A 21,719-nucleotide genomic window follows, 5' to 3' on the forward strand; every position below is an offset into this window, starting at 1 on the left:
GAATGCATGATTATACATTTTAAGAAGAATGGGGAGGAGTTGAGTCGAGTACCTTTTGTATACCTCAGAGGGTAACCCATCAGCCCCGGGAGCCCGACTATTTTTCGAGTGGGCTAGCGCCTCAAGTAATTCATCCTCAGTCAGAGGAGCATTAAGAAGGGCCACATCCGAAGCAGACAAGGATGGCACAGGATACTTGTCCAGAAACGAATGTATGTCATCTCGAGTGGGGTTAACCTTGGAGGAATAAACATCCTGAAAAAAAAGACTAAATACTCTAGTAACTTCTTTAGTAGAGTGGCAGGGATTCCCCTCGGAATTTGTTATAGATGCGATATGCGAGGACGGCTGTTGTGACTTGGCCAGTAGCGCTAACATATGCCCCGTATTCTCTCCCTCCTCAAAATGACTTTGTTGTAAGAAAAAGCGCTTATTTTCAGCTAGTTGCATAGTTAGATCTTTAAGTAAGGTTTGGGATGCTAGCCACGAGCGTTTCGTATCGTCTGTGGGGTCAGCAATATATCTGGCCTCCGAGGATCGTACTTCCTCTAGGACCGACATTTCCCATTCCTTAGTGGAGGTTTTTATCTTAGAAATTACTCTAATAAATTGCCCTCTGAGGAAGGCTTTGGCTGTGTCCCAGACTATATCTAATGTCGCAGTATCTAGATTTTGATTGAAAAAATTTTTTGAGGAGCTCTGGGATAGGATCAGGGTCCGGAAAAAGCGATAGCCAAAAGGGGTTAAGCTTCCAGAGGGTATTGCCCCTGCGAGCCCCACACCTGATGTCAACCGAGAGAGGAGCATGATCAGAAATTTGCCTAGGGTGGTATTGAGAGGTTTCCAACAATGACAGGAGTAATGCATTTCCCAGCCCTAGGTCTATTCTAGAGAGGCCCCCTACCGAGGCAGATTGACATGAATAGACTCTGGCCTCCGGATTGCGGACCCTCCAGACATCTGTTAGGCCCATTTCCAGTAGTAATCGAGCGAACGGGGTAGGCCCACTTCCCCTTTGTATTCCAACCACCCCTTGGGCAGACAACCTATCCCTAGTATGGTCCAGACAGTTATTAAAATCCCCTACCACCAACACAGGGACACCTGGAAAACGGGCAACAAAATCTGACAATACTTTCAGTACACTGGTAGAAAAGGGAGGGGGAATATAAATACCTGCAAGTAAGCATTTAGTACCACATATACAGCATAGAATAATGACATAGCGCCCCTCCGGGTCAATTAGTGTCTCCAGAGCCGTAAATTGCGTGCCCTGTTTGATTAGGATGCTCACCCCCCTCGAGTACACTGAGAAAGTAGAATGATACTGGTGGCTAAATTGCCTTATCGCAAATTGGGGTGTGGAGGTCGGGGGGAGATGAGTCTCCTGCAGGCAGACAATATCAGCGGTTATACGCTTGATTGTGCGGAGCACAGCCAAGCGTTTAACAGGATTGTTCAATCCCCGCACATTCCAGGACACAAATCTGGTTATCTTAGACATTGCACCTTAGGAATAAGTAAAACATAGGAGTCAGTAGCAAACACACAGCAGCAAAAAACAGGACAGCCAGTTCCCCTTGGGGGAGGGATCATTAGTATGCCCTCAGTCAAGTGCAGAGGCACACATAGCAGGGCCAGATGGTCCAACGTAATTGATGAGGTTAGGCCGAGGAGTATCACAAAATGCACAACATAGGTAGTCACTGGTGGGGTAATAAACCCCCAAAGCAGGTGGTATGTAGAGGACGACGAACCCACAGTCACATTGGCAGATGAAAAAAGGGAAATTAAGCAAGAAAGAAAAAAAGATATATTCAAAAAATAACAGGCCAACATGGCCAACTTTGTGTGCCTACAGGCAGTGCGGGGCCTGTACCAGGCCCGCATGGGGGCAACAGTGGAAGTGCACCAAGTGTCTAAACTTCTCAACAGCAAGAACAAATAGCCCAGTGAATCTAGTATGAGCGAAATCTCAGCAACTTCTCCGCCTTGATAAAGGGGAATAGTAGGTAAATGGCAGGATAAGTCTGTCTAGGTATTACCCATCTTGTTGAGCACGGTGACGGTTGCGACCTTCTCGGATTGAATGTTCCTCTCTGTCCAGCCACTGTGCAGCTGATGACGGAAGATCAAAGAAGTGTACAGATCCCAATGCTTCCACCCTAAGCTTGGAGGGGTACAGCATAGCATATTTCACATCTAGTACTCTGAGGCGACGTTTAACATCCAGAAACTTTGCACGTTGCTTTTGCAGCTCAGCAGAAAAATCAGGGAAGCAGGAGATTTTAGCATTATCAACTTTCATGGCCTCGGGTTTAATCCTGGCATTGCGCAGTATGGCATCCCTGTCTTTGTAATGCAGAAGTTTAAATAGAAAGGGTCTCGGAGGTGCTCCTGGCTGAGGGGGACGGGAGGGCACCCTGTGAGCTCTTTCCACCGAGAATAATGGAGTGAAAGCTTCTTTGCCAAAGGCAGTCACCAGCCAGTTTTCAATAAATTCTACAGGATTCTTCCCTTCAGCTCTTTCAGGTAGACCCACCAGCCTTACGTTATTTCGTCTCATTCTGTTCTCCAATTCCTCTAAACGAGAGGAATGTTGTGTAAGGAGATGATTATTGTAGGAAAGATCCCTTTGCATGGGGGCCATGTCATCCTCTATGGAGCTCACCCTCCCCTCCACAGCAGATGTCCTCTCCCTTAGTTTCTGTGCATCCTGCCTCATAAATGACATTTCTGCCTTCACCCCCTTAATATCAGCAGTCAGGGCAGTTAGGGAGGTATTGCATGTAGTAATAGCTGCAAATATATCCCTTAATGAGGGCTCACCGTCAGTAGCAGGACTAGTGGCTGGGCTGGTGAGGGCCTGCGGCCTAGTGGTATTGCTGTTAGGGGTACTCACTGCACTCCATGGAAAGTCCGGGCCTCCACCATCCTCCAGGGGGACCGTATCATCCGCGTCCGACACTGCGCCCTGCATCTCATTCTGGCCTCCCGGGCGAGCATTGGGATCGGCGGCCAGCACTCTGGAGAATAACTTCTCCGCCCCGTCCCTGTATTTTTCCTTGGCCGTGCGTTGGGCCTGAGCGCCATCTTGGATCCCCACGCTGTCCGGGGACCGGGCCGCATTTTGTCTCCTAGCCGCCGCCATCGTGTTCGGATCGGGGAGCAAGAGGCACCGGAGCGATCGGGGGACCTTCCTACAGCGAGCTGGCGTGAAGAGCGGGTCTGTCGGGTGAGTATCAGGATGGATTGCAGGAGATTCGGCGGAGAGAAGCAAAAGGTGCGTCCGGCTACATCCGCTGCCTGGCCACGCCCCCCTGCTCCAACATAAAGCATATATTTAAGTATTACATTGTTTACGACACCTTGTAAAAGGACGTACAATTTTTCTTACGGTTCTATTATAAATCAATAAAAAATTATTGATGAAGAAAACATGTAGTGGTGTTCTAGGCATAGCCTTCGTGGGCAAGCCACAAAAGTACATTGGCACAATGCCCAGAGATGGGAGGAAATTAATGATACCAGGTGCTTCCTTCTCTGTGCCTGGCTGTCTTCCCCACAGGTGGGACCTGGAAAGTTTACACCCTCATATGTATATATTGAGAATTTTGTATTTCATTTGTAGCTATGACTAAGCATTAGTTGTTAATGCGAAACGCGTCAGCTGTCTATCCCACTGTATGCTGTTGTGTGCTGTGCATTTTTTCCTTTTTACATTGAAGAGCACGTCTTTTTTCAACAAGACTTTTTGGAGTGCGGCTGTCCATCCATTCTCCCACCTGCTTAATTCCCCACAGTTTTGTTGATGCCTTTGTCTGCATATGCTGCATTAGGGTGTAGCATCAGTAAGTGTATTGTATGGGCTCCCTAGGTGTACAAAGTGGCTGGACATGCACGCTTACTCTTAACACATCAAATCTGTCTAGACCAGGGGTAGGCAACCTTAAAGAGGTGGAGATGTACCTGCACAACATGGGAGAAGTCAAAGAACACCAGACACTGTGTTGTCTCCACACACCTGATATAAACGTCTAATTGCCGTAATACCATTTTGCAATTGCATGGGAATCGTGTTTAAATCAGTTGGTGAGGAGGCAACATATCACCTCCTCCCCACCTGTCAAACGCACTCAGATTGCTTTTCAGGGGAGCAGCACTGCCTGTTGCACTTGTAAATGAGCCCTCAGTTGCATGGGGAAAAGGATTTGTGCTAGGATGGGGGATTCGTGCTAGTAAAGGTGATATGGTAGATGGGGGAGGAGAATTTGTGCTAGGAGGGGATTTTTTTTATTTTGAGGAGGGAATTTTTGTTGGCGTAAGGATGGTTGGGGGTATTTATGCTAGGAGAGGAAATTGGGGGGATGGGGGGAGAATTTGTGTTCGGAGTAGGAGGGGGGATTTGGAGTTGGGGGGGGGGACTTGTGCCTCGAGGGGACATTTGAGGGGTAGCGTTTTTTTTTTTTTTTTTTTTTTTTAATACAAACGTTTTTTTATTATATTATAAAAAAAAAAAATACAGAAACTGTCGGGATGCAACCCAAAAGATAACATATACAGTATAAAAGGTATCATTGACATCACATTTCTATTGGTACAAGAGCAATTGCGCAGTAAGGTTTGTTTAAGGTGCGTCCCAGAATCTTCTACCATAAAGGAAAAAATATAGGGGAGAAAGAGAACCAAGAAAATAAACTAAAAACAAGTAAAACCAAAATACAAAAACAAAAAATTCCACTGCATTGCGTTGCCATAATGTAATTCCAATTTAGTTAGAGTAAAAGAAAAAGTCACTGAGGTCATAGTTGCCTTGAGTAATATCTAACCAGCCCTCTGGACCCCATTATCTCCAGAGTTAGATAGGCGCCAAGCCCCCAGAGGGGAGGGAAGTAGGAAAGAGCCAACGTGGGCACCGGGCTACTGCATAACCCCATACGAGGACCAGTTGGACCACTTGTTAAATATATGAGGGGTAGCGGTTTTATGGTAGGAGGGGTGTTTTTTTGTGGGGGGAGGATTTGAAGAGAGACAGGGAGGATTTAAGCTTGGAGGAGAGAGTGGGGGGGCAGATTTGTGCTTGCAGGGGGGATTTCAGCATGGGCGCAGATTTGTACTTGGAGAAGGGAATTTATGCTCTGGAATGGCAGGTCAGCATGCCCAGACTGTGATATACCAGTCACCTGTCCGAGATATACTGGTTGCTGACCCCCCCGGTCTAGGCAAGCTTTGCATCCTATAGTAGTCATACAGAAGGGATCTGCTGCTGCCATACGTGTGGGTTTGTCATCTGCTCAGATGGCTGATTGCAATCCTATGTACATGGCCAGCTTAAAAGTTACCAAAGAGGAGCTGTCATTGCTGACTTATCCTTTGTGAACCTATAGCCCTGTACACACGGCCGAGAATCTCGTCAGGAAAAAAACATTGGTTTTCCTGACGAGATTCCTTTCAAGCTTTCCTGCTCGCATTCAAAAGAACAGCAAGAATGCAGTGACGTCATCGACTACGACGAGCATGCGCTCGTCACATTCGATACCATCACCGCCATCTTGATACACCCTACACTGCCCTTGTAAGCTACCGTGCATGCGTCAAAGTCTCATCGAGCATGCGCGGGCTTACCAGGGACAGGTAAGCATATACACACGCTCGGTTTTCTCGCCAGGAAAACACTGCGGAGAATCCCGACGAGAAAATAGAGAGCAGGTTCTCTATTTTTCTCGTCGAGATTCCCGGCAGTTTTCCCGACGAGAAACTATACACAAGCACGGTTTTCTCTGCAAAAAGCTCTCACTGCAGCATTCTTCCTGACAAAACTGTGCGTGTGTACGAGGCCTGTGACTTAAAACCAGCAAACACAGGGCTAACAGCTGAGAAAGACAGTATGCTTATTAGACATGTGCACACTGAAATATTTTGTTTTGGAATTTCGTTTTCGTCCGAATATTTTTTTTATTTAGTTACTCCCGAAATTAGTTTTTATTCATTTAGTTTTTCGTTAGAAATTGCATTCGTCCGAAAATCTGAATGAATTAAGGTCAATTCTGTCATTGAAGGCTTATGGTGTCTGTCAAATGTTCAAAGAAGATTCGACGGAGCAGCGAAACTGTACGACGCTGCAATCATACTTTTCCGGTCGAATGTTCCGCCTACAAGCTATAGTAGAATTCTAATGTTGTATGACACTAGTAATAATTATATTTATTAATTATTATTAGTAGTCAATCAACAATAGAATTTTTCTATAGCCTATGGGCCGAGCATTTGACCGGAAATGTATGATTGCAGCGTCGTACAGTTTAGCTGCTTCGTCGAATCTTCTTAGAACTTTCGACAGACACCATAAGCCTTCAATGACAGATTCGACGTTTGTATGTTTTTCGCTGCTTTGTCGAATCTTCGTCGTTCATGTTGAATTGTCAAGTTAGTTCTAGTTATTTTACTGCTCCTCCTCTTTGGTTACAATCTGCCAATAACATCATCATCATTATTTTTATTTAACTTCCCCCACCCAATTCCAGCAGCGATCTTTTCTCCCTATAATGTCAAATCTTTTCTCCCTATAATGTCAAATCTTTTCTCGCTATAATGTCAAATCTTTTCTCTCTATGTAGAATAATCTTGGAATAGAGTTAAAGCGGGAGTTCACCCATTAAACGTATTTTTTTAAACAATCCCCTTAGATGGATGCTTGTTTTGTCTAGGGGAATCGGCTAGTTGTTTTAAAATATGAGCCGTACTTACCGTTTTCGAGATGCATCTTCTCCGTCGCTTCCGGGTATGGGTCTTCGGGAGCGGGCGGCTCTATACGGCGCATGCGCACCGACGTTCGGCATCTCGTGACGCGATGTGTGCGTCGGTCGGATGCCTGTCCATCAATTAGGAACGCCCACCGCCAGCATCGTACCCGGAAGTGGCGGTGGGAACGAATAAAACAAACGGTATGTACGGACCTTTTTTTTTTTTTATAAAACCGGCCGATTCTAATCGTAATTTAGTTGGGAAAAGCAATGTTAAAATTTTATTTTTAGGGGAACCACCGCTTTAATAAACGCAGAAAAAAAGAACATCTTTGCAAAACCACTGCACGTATCTTTTTAAAGCATGCTATATACATGCTATACATTATATACATTAATAAAGCGATCACTTAAGGCTTGTTTTAATATGACCAGTCATAAGACTTTCTAGTATTCCACCTTTTGGTGTGAAACAGTTTGGTGCCACGTTCGCTATAAATACTCCTTGATAGATTAATTGCAGGTTTCATTCAGGTCTTATCTGCAAAATCCAGCTGGCAGTATGCAGGCACTCCTTCCCTCAGTGTGACTAATAGCGACATTTCTGAAACACTCACAAGTCAAGGGACTATTATATTTCTATTATATAACAGTGCTTACTTGGACCTATCCACTACATTTTTAAAAGGAAACCATCATATGTGTTCTGTGGTTGCATTTTATAGTAAATTGGTTTTATAGGCAAAGTATAGCAGCAATATCTGAAGGGTAAACTATGGGTAGATCAATCACTGGGTGCAAATCCTATGGCACGGTGATAGGGAATTGTACAATGAAAAACAATCATGGAGAAGGGGCTGCAGAAAAGCATTGCAGTCTACTAAGAGAAAATGCACAGAAGTCAGCATTGAGTACAAGGCAGATAGGTACATCTACATCTCATTGTAAATCTGTTATGCAGGGCAAAGCAACATATTGCCTTAACTTTTCCAACCCCCCCCCCCCCCCCACCCCCCTTTTCAATTTTTAGGGAGCTGGTGTCTCACTCGCCTTCCTCCCACAATGTGTCGCTGCATGCCTGAGTGACCAGTACACCAGTATTATCGTGGTTGTGGTGTTAAAGGTGAGGGTTATGAGCCCCTGTGCACGGATTGGTGCATGACAGCCATAGCCTCTTAATTTGCTCCCATCTTCCACATTGGCTGAACTTGCACCAAGGACTTGAATGGGGTTCAACTCCAAGTGTCTCTAGTTTTTGCATACATCCTCATTTAGGTCTGTTGTCAATACTGAACACAATTTCGATTCAAAAGATGCACTCGGTGGAAGAACTTGTCAAGTTGAAGCAGGGAGGTGGAGATTTCTAGGTTGGTTAACATTAGGGGTACTAGGGAGAGTGGGTTTGTGTACAATTTAATAAATGTCCACCTGTTCTTTTACATGTATAATCAAACAATCTAGGGGTGCAAGCTTAATGCAAATAAAAAAAGTCTGAGTGATAAAATTGTGCCTGCATATTTGACCAGCCTCTGTCTATGCCCAGCTTTTTAGGTGATGTGGCATTGCGAGTGTGAGGGAACAGAGGGTGTGCCTGGACTGCATGGCTTAGATCACTGCCAACACACCGTGTTATCTTGGCTAATTAGCACTGCAGTTTGTTTATTGCCTACACACACCCCTATCTAACGTCACTAAAATCTTCCACTTTGGACTCAGACCATTCTAAATGGAAACACAAATGTTACAGTGAACTTTTCCATTACAAACAAGGCTTGTAGTGCAACTAGTAGAACATCACCTAGAACAGGATAGTGGTGCAATTTATTTTATTTCGTTTATTTTTTTATTTTTAACAAATCATACAAGATCACTGTACTATCAAAGTACAGTTCATTTTAATGCAAATATGTCAGAAAACAGTATGGAATTTGAACTCTTTAATGCACTCTATGCAAAGCATATCTCTGACCAGTCACCCTTTCAGCCTGTAGAGCTGTGTGACTTTGATATCACACATACTTGCAGCTCACTTAACAACATTTCTCTAGTGTCACATTAGGAAATAATCAGTAATATAGGTTTTAAAAAAAATGCTTGCTCCTGCTGAACAACTAACCTATAAACAGGAAGAACATTTTACTGTGTGTGTGTATATATATGTATGTGTGTGTGTATGTGTATGTATGTGTATGTGTATATATATATATATATATATATATATATATATATATATATATATATATATATATATATATATATATATAATTTTTTTTTTTTTTAAATATATGTGTTTGTGTATAGAAATACAAATATAATTAACCAATATATAATACTTTTTAAATAAATATATATATATATATATATATATATATATATATATATATATATATATATATATATATATAATATATATTATAGTATATTGTTAATTAATATTTTGTAATGTCTGACCATTGATGGTGTTATTTTGTATGTGTGTGTGTGTGTGTGTGTGTGTGTGTATATATATATACAGTACAGACCAAACGTTTGGACACACCTTCTCATTCAAAGAGTTTTCTTTATTTTCATGACTATGAAAATTGTAGATTCACACTGAAGGCATCAAAACTATGAATGAACACATGTGGAATTATACAGAACAAAAACGTGTGAAACAACTGAAAATATATTTCATATTCTAGGTTCTTCAAAGTAGCCACCTTTTGCTTTGATTACTGCTTGGCATTCTCTTGGCATTCTCTTGATGAGCTTCAAGAGGTAGTCACCTGGCGCAGCACCCCATCACTCTCCTTCTTGGTCAAATAGCCCTTACACAGCCTGGAGGTGTGTTTGGGGTCATTGTCTTGTTGAAAAATAAATGATGGTCCAACTAAACGCAAACCGGATGGAATAGCATGCCGTGCAAGATGCTGTGGTAGCCATGCTGGTTCAGTATGCCTTCAATTTTGAATAAATCCCCAACAGTGTCACCAGCAAAGCACCCCCACACCATCACACCTTCTCCTTCATGCTTCACGGTGGGAACCAGGCATGTAGAGTCCATCCGTTCACCTTTTCTGTGTTGCACAAAGACCAGGGCCGGTGCAAGGATTTTTGCCAACTAAGGCAAAGCTGTATTTTGACGCCCCCCCCCCTGCACGCACACACCATACATTATATCTGTGCTCCATTAAGCTTTAATGGTTATGATGCTTAAAGTGATCATTTTACTTATTTATCTTTTACAGAGAAAGATAGCATAGATGGCGTTATTCTGCATTGTGTTGTATATAATGTACTATTGCTGGGATTTGTAGTCCTCTGTAACTGCTGGTATTCTTCATTGCGTTGTAAATAATGTACTATTGCTGGGATTTGTAGTCCTCTATAACTGGTGATATTCTCTAGTGCGCTGTATAATAATTATTCTGTGCAATGCAGATTACCACTGACCAGTTATAGAGGAACTACAAATCCCAACAATAATACATTATACAGAGCAATGGAGAATATCAGCAGCTATAGAGGAACAACAAATCTTAGCAATACAATTATATAAAATGCAATGCAGAATACCAGCAGTTACAGAGGACTACAAATCCCAGCAATAATAAATTATACAGGCTGCCGAGGGCTTTCACACTGGAGCAGTGCGCTAGCAGGATGCTAAAAAAAGTCCTGCTAGCCACATCTTTGGAGCGGTGAAGGATTGGTGTGTATACCGCTCCTCCACTGCTCCTGCCCATTGAAATTAATGGGCACCACAGCTATACTGCTGGCAAAGCGGCGCTGAAGCGGCGCTTTGTGGGTGGTTTTAACCCTTTTTTGGACGCTAGCGGGGTTAAAAGCGCCGCGCTAGCGGCCGAATAGCTCTGCAAAATTGACGGTAAAGCGCCGCTAAAAATAGTGACGCTTTATCTCTGATGCACCCACCGCCCCAGTGGGAAAGGGGCCTTAGTAGTACATGTGTGTACACAACTACTCACCAGCATCTGTAGGGGAAGGAGCCAGGACTTCGATGCAGAAAAGGGTAGAAAGGAGCCCTGTCATTGCATGTTGATGAATAGAGTCTGGAGGGGCGTGTCAGGAAGAGCTCTTCCTGCCAATCAGCTCTGATCCCTCTAATCTATGTCTTCTCCTGCTGCTCGATCTCCTTAATGTCTGCAGCTCTTCTACCACTTGTGATGTGAATGAAATCAGGCACTGGGGGGAGCGGCAGGAGAATATCAGATGAGACCAGCAGGAGCCCCCCCCCCCCTTCAGTTCTGTTTCGTGAGGCCCTCCATACACTCAGGCATACTTCCTGGTTGCCGGGGCAACGCCAAACTCACTCCTTACAGGCACTGCAGATTAGAAGCATCCGGATGCACTTCTTCTGCGATTGGTGGAGGAGGAGGTGGGCGGAAACCTTGTGTTGAAGAAAAAAAGTGTCACATATTTTGTTTTCTCCCCTCCTGCCGCCGGCATGACAAGCGGTGGGGGGCAGCATCGCCCCTGCACTCACTGCCCCTGGCCGTGGACACAGACAAGGAGGGAGAGGAGCACTCTGACGCTCCGCACATTTTGCTGCTGGAGACGAGTGCTGATCTCGATCAGGCGACTGATTTTTCCGCCCTGTTCCGTGGCTGGCGCTGGCGCCGTAAGGCAAGTGCACAAGTTGCCTTGCGCTAGCGCCGGCCCTGACAAAGACACAGGGTTGGAACCAAAGATCTCAAGTTTGGACTCATCAGACCAAAGCACAGATTTCCACTGGTCTAATTTTCATTCCTTGTGTTCTTTAGCCCAAACAAGTCTCTTCTGCTTGTTGCCTTTCTTTAGCAGTGGTTTCCTAGAAGATATTCTACCATGAAGGCCTGATTCACACAGTCTCCTCTTAGGCCCCATACACACGAGAGGATTTATCCGCGAATACGGTCCAGCGGACCGTTTCCGCGAATAAATCCTCTCGAGGATTTCAGCGGATTTCCATGCGATGGAGTGTACTCACCATCGCATTGAAATCCGCGCCGAAATCCTCTGGCGATGACGTGTCGCGCCGTCGCCGCGATTATGACGCGGCGATGTGCGCGACGCTGTCATATAAGGAATTCCACGCATGCGTCGAATCATTACGACGCATGCGGGGGATCCCTTTGGACGGATGGATCCGGTGAGTCTATACAGACCACCGGATCCATCCGTTGGGATGGATTCCAGCAGATAGATTTGTTTAGCATGTCAGCAAATATTTGATCTGCTGGAATCCATCCCAGGGGAGAAATATCCGCGGAAACAGATCCGCTGGAGTGTACACGCCATAGGATCTATCCGCTGAAACCCATTCGCTGGGATTTTTCAGCGGATGGATTCTATCGTGTGTATGGGGCCTTAACAGTTCTAGAGATGTGTCTGCTGCAAAAGGTGGCTACTTTGAAGAACCTAGAATATGAAATATATTTTCAAAGTAGCCACCTTCTGCAGGAGACACATGCTATTCCATCCGGTTTGCATTTAGTTGGACCATCATTTATTTTTCAACAGGACAATGACCCCAAACACACCTCCAGGCTGTGTAAGGGCTATTTGACCAAGAAGGAGAGTGATGGGGTGCTGTGCCAGGTGACTACCTCTTGAAGCTCATCAAGAGAATGCCAAGAGTGTGCCAAGCAGTAATCAAAGCAAAAGGTGGCTACTTTGAAGAACCTAGAATATGAAATATATTTTCAGTTGTTTCACACTTTTTTGTTATGTATAATTCCACATGTGTTAATTCATAGTTTTGATGCCTTCAGCCTAGGTTCACACTGCTGCGAATTCAAAATCGCGGTAAAATGCGCGATTTTACCGCGATTTCGCGGCCGCGATTTTGCCGCGATTTGCCGCGATTTTGGCCGCAATTTAATGTAAATCGCGGCCCAAAATCGCAAAAAGTAGTACAGGAACTACTTTTTGAAATCGTAGATGCGGCGTCGCACTGATTAGGACAGTGCCATTGCCGACAATTGCCGCCGATTTGAGATGCGATTTGACATGTCAAATCGCATCTCAAATCGTTCCAAATTGTACCCAGTGTGAACCAGGGCTCAGTGTTAATCTACAATTTTCATAGTCAAGAAAATAAAGAAAATTCTTTGGTCTGTACTGTGTGTGTGTGTGTATATATATATATATATATATATATATATATATATATATATATATATATATATATATATATATATATATATATATATATATACAAAATAACAACACAATGGTAAATGACAGACGATACAAAATATTAATTAACAATATACTATAAAATATATGTGTGTGTGTAATATATATAAAATAAATTAGTTGTGCTCATAAGTTTACATGGTAAAGTTATTTTTCCTGCCCATTTTTCAGAGAATATGAATGATAACACAAATGGTTTTATTTCACTCATGGTTAGTGTTTGGCTGAAGCAATTTATTATCAACTGTGTTTACTCTTTTTAAATCATAATGGCAACAGAAACTACCCATGTTATCAGGCCAAAATCACCAGGGTATGTAAACTTTTGATCAGGGTCATTTGGGTAGTTTCTGTTGCCATTATTTGAAAAAAATAAACACAGTTGATTGATAATAAATGGCTTCAGCCAAACACTAACCATGAGTGAAAGAAATGTTGTGTTATCATTCATATTATCTGAAAATTGGCCAAGAAATCATAAATTCTGCCAGGGTATGTAAACTTATAAGCACTACTATCTCATGTTGGTATACATTTACCTGCTGTATGGGAGATGTTCTGCATTCCTCTCCACCAACACGAATGTCTGAAAAATGCAGCGACTGATGTGAATAGGACATTGTTCTTCATAAAATTGCTGCAAAATATGTTGGCAACACACAAAACGGGATTATTCCAATCATTATTAGAAATATGTGCTTGGTTGCAGTCTTAAGCTATTTGAGTTTTTCAGCTACTTCATAGAGGCGCATAGAAAATGTTGTTATTGTGACAGCAAGGGAATTTGAAGCACACAATTGCAAAATGGGTGGTCTAATTTGTAAATAAATATGGTCTGAGTGAATAACTTTTATCTTCTAGGTCCCCAACACATGCTGGAGGTCTCTTCTCAATCTCTAAGGCTTTCTTTGAGCACATAGGATCATATGATGATCAAATGGAAATCTGGGGAGGAGAAAACGTGGAAATGTCTTTTAGGGTAAGTATTTTCCACAGAATTTGTTTGTCATTAAAACTTGGCATCCCAGTTTTTAAATACATTCTTATTCAGTGAAGAACTCTTACGCTGCAGTGGAACTATACTCGTTACCTGTTTTACCTGTTTTTACCTGATCTTTAGCCATCATAATTGGTATGCGCACAGGAGTTCAATGGATAGAATAGGGAAGGGTTTAGATCCCTTTTGTGTTATTTTTTGGGGTCTGTGTCCCATTGGGGAAATTTCCCGGGAACGCAGTAGAAAATTGAAATTTCCCAACCGGGGGGATTTCCCCTCTTATGACCTGTACACACGATCGGACCTTTGTCCGACCAAATTCACATCGGAATTCAATCGGAGGAAAAGAGAACATGTTCTCTATGTAATCTCCGATGGAAATTCCAATGAATTCCAATGGAATTTCTCCAATGGGGCATACACACGGTCGGAATTTCCGATGGAAAAAGTCAGTCGGACTTTTTCCATCGAAAATTCCGACCGTGTGTACGAGGCCTTAGACAGTTTTCCTTAATTATTTAATAATTCTTGCCTAGGTAAGGTGTCAAAAAAAAGGTACCTGCTCCAAAAAAAAAAAAAAACTTTCACTCCCTTGCTGCCCAGGCCAATTTTCAGCTTTTAGCACAATTTGAATGACAATTGCGTGGTCATGCAACACTGTACCCAAACAAAGCTTTTAGCATTTTGTTCACACAACTAGAGTTTTATTTCGGTTGTATTTAATCACCACTGGGTTTTTTGTTTGTTTTTTTTTGCAAAAAAAAAACGTTTTTCTTTGTCTCTGTTATAAAATTTTGGAAAATAATGAATTGTTCTTCGTAAATGTAGGCCTAAATGTAGACTGTATGTATGTTCCAACATATGGAGTGTGGAAGCCTTTGGGTTTGTAAGGTAGCTTTTAGTGTGGATTTGTGATAAGTAAATTCAAAGGGTTAATCACCTGCTCAGAGCTGTTATTAATCTCTAGATACAGAGCACCCGAGCTTAGGCTCATATATACACACCTGAAAGGGCATCTGACCCAGAGAACAGCTGTTGGACTATAGGGTGAAATTTCACCAGATGCACACTCACTGGCCACTTTATTAGGTACACCTGTTTAGTTTCTTGGTGACACAAAATGCTAATCAGCCAATTACATGGCAGAAACGCATGCATTAAGGCTGGATTCACACCTATGCATTTTTAATGCTTTTTGCATTTTCAGATTTGCACTACAGATTGTGTTCCATAGAAAACTGTGGTAAATGGACTGTGGTGCGAATCTGCAAAATGCACAAAAAATGCATACGTGTGAATCCAGCCTTAGGCCAGGGGCGGATCCAGAGTCTAATCTCGGTAGGGGCACTGACAAAATATTTGCGGGCAATTTGTAGGGTGGATAGGGTGGGAGCAGCCAGGTGGAGAGGAGGACTAGGTGGGAGAAGCCAGGTGGAGGGGAGGACATGGTGGGAGAAGCCAAGTGGAGGGGAGGATAGTGTGGGAGCAGCCAGGTGGAGGGGAGGATAGGGTGGGAGCAGCCAGGTGGAGGGGAGGATAGGGTGGGAGTAGCCAGGTGGAGAGGAGGACTAGGTGGGAGCAGCCAGGTGGAGGGGAGGACTAGGTGGGAGCAGCCAGGTGGAGGGGAGGACAGGGTGGATGCAGCCAGGTGGAGGGGAGGACATGGTGGGAGAAGCCAAGTGGAGGGGAGGATAGGGTGGGAGCAGCCAGGTGGAGGGGAGGACTGTGTGGGAGCAGCCAGGTGGAGGGGAGGACTGTGTGGGAGCAGCCAGGTGGAGGGGAGGACTGTGTGGGAGCAGCCAGGTGGAGGGGAGGACTGTGTGGGAGCAGCCAGGTGGAGGGGAGGACTGTGTGGGAGCAGCCAGGTGGAGAGGAGGACTGTGTGTGAGCAGCCAGGTGGAGAGGAGGACTGTGTGTGAGCAGCCAGGTGGAGAGGAGGACTGTGTGTGAGCAGCCAGGTGGAGGGGAGGTAAGTTTTTACCTTGGACGATAATAGAATCTCTGGCCCCTTCCACCCGGTCTCTCTTCCTCTTCCCCCTCCTGCTCGGCATGCTGGGGGCTGCAGTCCTCTCAGGGAATCATCCTGGGGCCTGCTGGTATCCTAGACTATATGTCCCATAATGCTATAGGTCCTAGTTTCCCAGCCATTGGCTCTGAATGTAGCCAATAGGAGCAGGCATTTGCAGGTGAATACTTGGCTCAAGAAGGAGAAGGGCGGAGTGGAAATCCCCCGCAGCTGCGGCTCTGCCTGTGTCTCCTCACAGAGCCTGTCAGTTTCGGCGCCGCTGTCCTGTCCTGATGGTGCCTGGGGGTCGGCATTAGCACAGCCTGCTCACTAGTTTTTTTTTGGGGGGGGGGGCGGCAATTGACCCGTTGCCCCCCCCCCCTGGATCCGCCCCTGCCTTAGGCATCTGGGAGTGGCGAAGACGACTTGCTGAAATTCAAACCAAGCATCAGAAAAAAGGGGATTTAAGTGACTTTGAATGCTGCATGGTTGTTGGTGCCAGACGGGCTGCTCGGAGTACTTTAAAAAAACGCTGATCTACTGGGATTTGCACACACCACCATCTCTATGGTTTACAGAGAATGGTCCAAAAAAGATATCCAGTGAGCTGCAGTTGTGTGGACAAAAATGCCTTGTTGATGTCAGAGGAGAATTGGCAGACTGTCTTGAGATGATAGAAAGGCAACAGTAACTCAAATAACCTCTTGTTACAACCAAGGTATGCAGAATACTATCCCTGAATGTGCAACACATCGAATCTTGAAGTAGATGGGCTACGGCAGCAAAAGACCACATCGGCTGCCACTCCTGACAGCTAAGAACAGTAAACTGAGGCTACAATTTTCACAGGCTCACCAAAATTGGACAATAGAAGATTGGAAAAACGTTGTCTGGTCTGATGAGTCTCGATTTCAGCTGCGACATTCAGATGTTAGGGTCAGAATTTGGTGTAAACGACATGAAAGCATTGTTCCATCCTGCCCTTTATCAATGGTTCAGGCTGGTGGTGTAATGGTTTGGGGGATATTTTCTTGGCACACTTTGGGCCCCTTGGTACCAATTGAGCATTGTTTAAACACCACGGTCTACCTGAGTATTGTTGCTGACCATATCCATCCCCTTTATGACTACAGTGTACCATCTTCTGATGGCCACTTCCAGCAGGAAAATGTGCCATGTCAGAAAGCTCAAATCATCTCAAACTGGTTTCTTAAATCCCTTCACTGTACTCCAATGGCCAATGTTTCCAACACTTTGTTGAATCTATGCCACAAAGAATTCAAACCGTTCTGAAGGCAAAAGGGAGTTTAACCTGGTACTAGCAAGGTGTACCTAATAAAGTGCCTGATGAGTGTGTATATAATATGTATTTGTGTAAAAGGTTTTAAAGCGGGATTCCACCCGCAATTTTTTTTTTAAAAGTCAGCAGCTACTAACACTGTAGCTGCTGACTTTTTTTAATAAGGACACTTACCTGTCCTAGGCGCCCGCGATGATGGGCCCCAGATGGCAATCGCTCGGTCCTGGCGCCTCCATCACGGCTTCACTGCCCATTTCCTACTGCGCATGCGCGGCGCTTTGTGAATGGACGGCTGCCTCCTGGGATACACACAGTTCCCAGAAGGCAGTGCACCCCATTCACCAGAAGACACTGCGACGGAGAAGGAAGAATAAGAGGACCGCGATGGAGGAAGAGGCAGACGAGCAACAGCCCTTTCTGGTGAGTATAATTTTTTTTTCATTTTTTTTTTTTTTTTCAGATCATTGGTAAAAAAAAATCAGGGTGGAACTCCACTTTAAATGCTAGTGCAGTCAAACTACTTGAGTTCTGTTTTAATTTTTTTTTTTTTTAGCAAGTGGGAAAAATGATGCCTAGATCGAATTTTAAGAGATCTGGAGCACTTCACAACATTTGTCTATATTTATTACCCATTCATACCCGTACATGGAACAAAACACTGAAGGCTTTGTTAAAAAATATATATATAATAATAATTTATATACATTTTTCTTTTCCAAAAAGGTCTGGCTGTGTGGAGGTCAGTTGGAGATCCTACCTTGCTCTGTAGTGGGCCACGTGTTTCGTACAAAGAGCCCACACACCTTCCCCAAAGGAACACAGGTGATCACTAGAAATCAGGTACGCCTTGCGGAGGTCTGGATGGATGATTACAAGGAGATCTACTACCGGAGAAACCAACAAGCTGCAAAAATGGCTAAAGAGGTGAGTGCTGAGGGAAGAAACTTGGTTCTTGGGGGTATGTGTGTGTTCTCGTCCAACATCTGTGCCTGACCTCACAAATGCGCTTCTGGAAAAATGGTCAAACATTCCCATTTTTCCCACCTTGTGGACAGCCTTCCCAGAAGAGTTGCAGCTTTTATAGTTGAAAAGTGTGGGACAACTCAATAGTGAACCCTACGGACTAAGACATTAAAGTTCATGTAAAGGCAGGCGTTCCAATACTTTTGGTAATATAGGGCCAGATCCACAGCCAGCCGCCGTAACTTAAATATTCCCATTTAAGTTACACTGCCGCAAAATTTCTACCTAAGTGCCCGATCCATAAAGCACTTACCTAGAAATTTTCGGCTGTGTAACTTAAATCCGGCCGGCGAAAGGCGTTCAAATGGGGCGAGTCCCATTTAAATTAGGCGCGCTCCCGCGCCGGACTGCGCATGCTCACAACGTCATTTTCCCGACATGCTTTGCGCGGTTTTACGTTGCGCCGGGTTTTGAGAATCGCGACGGGCGTAAAAAAAAAATACGAGTTGCGGCGGGAAAAAAAAAAATTTGAAAAAAAAAAAGACGGCGACGCCGGATAGAAGGGTCTACTTTTACAAGGCCTAAACAGTTTAGGCCTTGTAAAAGCAGCCCTAATATTGCGTTTGCAAACTAATACTTACAGAGAAAAAACGAAGCGTAAAAGCCTTGTGGATCTCCGTAAGTGCTAATTTGCATACCCGAAGCGGCATTTCGACGAGAAATGCCCCCAGCGGCGGCCGAGGTACTGCATCCTAAGATCCGATAGTGTAAGTCCCTTACACATGTCGGATCTTCTCCCTATCTATTGGAAACTGATTCTGTGGATCAGTTCCAAAGATAGAAACAGGGATACGACGGCGTATCAGTAGATACGCCGTCGTATCCCTTTTGTGGATCTGGCCCATAGTGTATATGTATACAGTGCTCAGCATAAATGAGTACATCCCCAAACATCCGAAAACCTTTACTTTCCTTTTAGAATCAATATTTTCTATATACTACAAAATACTTCCACAAATGCAGGCCATTGATTGTATGTGCAGATTAACAAATCATGGTTGCAAAGTTGTGTGTGTGTGTGTATATATATATATATATATATGTATGTGTGTGTGTGTGTGTGTATATATATATATATATATATATATAATTTAGTGTGTGTTTCCCGATCTCCCCCTCATGTCCTGTCCAAGCTATAGATGATGGACAGTCTTTACCTGTATGGAAGAGTAAAAAATGCGAGGGCCTGTATTTGATCAATGCTGTCCATTTCATTGCTGTCAGTGGTGAAGATCAGATATATTGACTCTAATGCCGCATACACACGATCGTAAATTCCGACAGCAAAAGTACGATGTGAGCTTCTGAACAGAAATTCCGATCGTGTGTATGCTCCATCGGACTTTTGCTGTCGGAAATTCGAGCCAACAAAAGATTGAGAGCTGGTTCTCAAATTTTCAGATGGAAAAAAAATCCTATCAGAAAATCCAATCGTCTGTAGCAATTTCGACGTGCAAAATTCCTGACGCATGCTCAGAAACAATTCGATGCATGCCCGGAAGCATTGAACTTAATTTTCTCGGCTCTTCGTAGTGTTGTACGTCACCGCGTTCTTGACGGACAAAAGTTCAGAGAACTTTTGTGTGACCGTGTGTATGCAAGCCAAGCTTGAGCAGAATTTCCGTCAGGAAAAACCATCCAAGGTATTTCCGACGGAAAATCCGATTTGTATGTACACGGCATAACTGATCTCTGACCGCTCCAAAACCAAGGTGGGAAGTTACTTTTAAGGTTCGGGTACAAAAGATCAGTTATGGTGACTTTCAGAATGGCTTTCATATCTTTACTTTGTACACTTCATTCCTTAATAGGATCACACCACTTTTTGACACCATTATAATCACATTTGAAAGAATTGCTTTATACTTTTACAAAGCCACTTCTATAGTTGAGGAAAATCTACTTAGATTTTAAAATGTAGTCTATTAACTTATTTATGTGGGTTAGGGACACTGGCAGGGCTGTTAATGTTTCTTCCCCTCAATATAATAAAACTCTGCACGCTGTGTTGTCTGCCCTCTAGTGGAACATTAAAGGCACATCTAGTATACTGCAGTGTATTGATTCCACATAAGATATTTACGCATTGTATATTATAACATTTTTTTTAGTTTTTTAATCTTTTAACCTTTACTGAAATTCTCTTCTTTTTTTTTTCTTTTTAACAGAAGAACTTTGGAGACATTTCTCCTCGGCTAAAGCTCAAACATGATTTGCATTGTAAGAATTTTTCATGGTTCCTCGACAATATCTACCCAGAGATGTTCATACCAGACCTCTCACCAACTTATTTTGGTGCGGTAAGTATTTAGTGCTCAGATGATGAAAAGGAACTGTGTAGAAAAAGCTGTGCAGGTTTGTTGGGGCTTGTTTACACTTGTGCTGATTGGTAACACAAATTAAAATGCCTAACATGCATTTTTATATGTGCTTGATGCTTTTGTGATGCATTTATAAAGCATTAAAGATGCTAGGTAAATGCCCCGTGTGTGTGTGTGTGTGTTGGTTTTCAATTTGTTTTAAAGGGGCTCAGTGGAACCTAAGCTCAATAGCATCCCCAGCTCAGTAATGCCCCTACTCTACAGACCCCCCGCTAATTAGTACCTCATTCAGCAGATTGCCTGCTCATTGGCACCCTGTTCAGCAGATCCTCTGCTCATCAATATCGCCACCTTTGCTGATTCCCCACTGTGTAGTACCCCCCCCAGCTCTGCTGATTCCCCACTGTGTAGTACCCCCCCCCCAGCTCTGCTGATTCCCCACTGTGTAGTACCCCCCCAGCTCTGCTGATTCCCCACTGTGTAGTACCCCCCCCCAGCTCTGCTGATTCCCCACTGTGTAGTACCCCCTCAGCTCTGCTGATTCCCTGCTCAGTAGTAACCCCCAGCCCTGCTGATCTTTTGGTTTGCTGATCCTCCTCTCTCTACGGTCACTGCTCACTTCCCACTATATTTCTCCCATGCTGTGCACTACGTTCCTCAGCTCTGCTGCTTCTCCGCTGCTCTTCTCTTTCTGATCGCTGCTCAACGCCTGTTTTTTTGCTTTCTTGCTGCACACCACATGTGACCTCTGCTACTTTCACCATCTCATCTCCCAGTTCGACTGATGCTCAGCCACTCAGTCCTTTCTCTCCGGTCCCCATTCACCTTCCCACATTGCGCACCTCATTAACCATTTCACTATACATTTTCTGAAAGCAGAGACCTTGTAGAAAAAAATATTGCAGTTGTATTTTTTTAGGGCTGTTACTGATTACAATTTTCATGTTCGATTAATCGATTTTTTTTTAATCAATTAATCGACTAATTTCGATTAATTATAACGCACTTACAGATCCAACTACTTTTAGCTGATCTCCTTGCATTGCAACTCTGCATTAGTCAGTGGTAAATGTGGTATACACTATATACAATCACCCGACACTAGTTAGTTTCCACAATCCATGACTTAACTTCACAGTTCACACAAATA

The 21,719-nt window shown here is 43.8% G+C and overlaps 1 protein-coding gene across 5 annotated transcripts in view; it reads left to right on the plus strand.

The window, feature by feature from the left end:
- Window positions 1-21,719, plus strand: part of GALNT6 (polypeptide N-acetylgalactosaminyltransferase 6) — a 113,518-nt gene that overhangs the window by 81,099 nt on the left and 10,700 nt on the right. For all 5 annotated transcript variants that reach the window (XM_040340825.1, XM_040340827.1, XM_040340826.1 and 2 more), the window contains exons 6-8: window positions 13,785-13,902; window positions 17,949-18,149; window positions 20,417-20,548. In XM_040340825.1, the coding sequence (XP_040196759.1) occupies window positions 13,785-13,902; window positions 17,949-18,149; window positions 20,417-20,548 (451 nt within the window). The remainder of the gene's footprint in view (window positions 1-13,784; window positions 13,903-17,948; window positions 18,150-20,416; window positions 20,549-21,719) is intronic.

This window comes from Rana temporaria, chromosome 2 (assembly GCF_905171775.1).
Source record: "Rana temporaria chromosome 2, aRanTem1.1, whole genome shotgun sequence".
Lineage (NCBI taxonomy): Eukaryota > Metazoa > Chordata > Amphibia > Anura > Ranidae > Rana > Rana temporaria.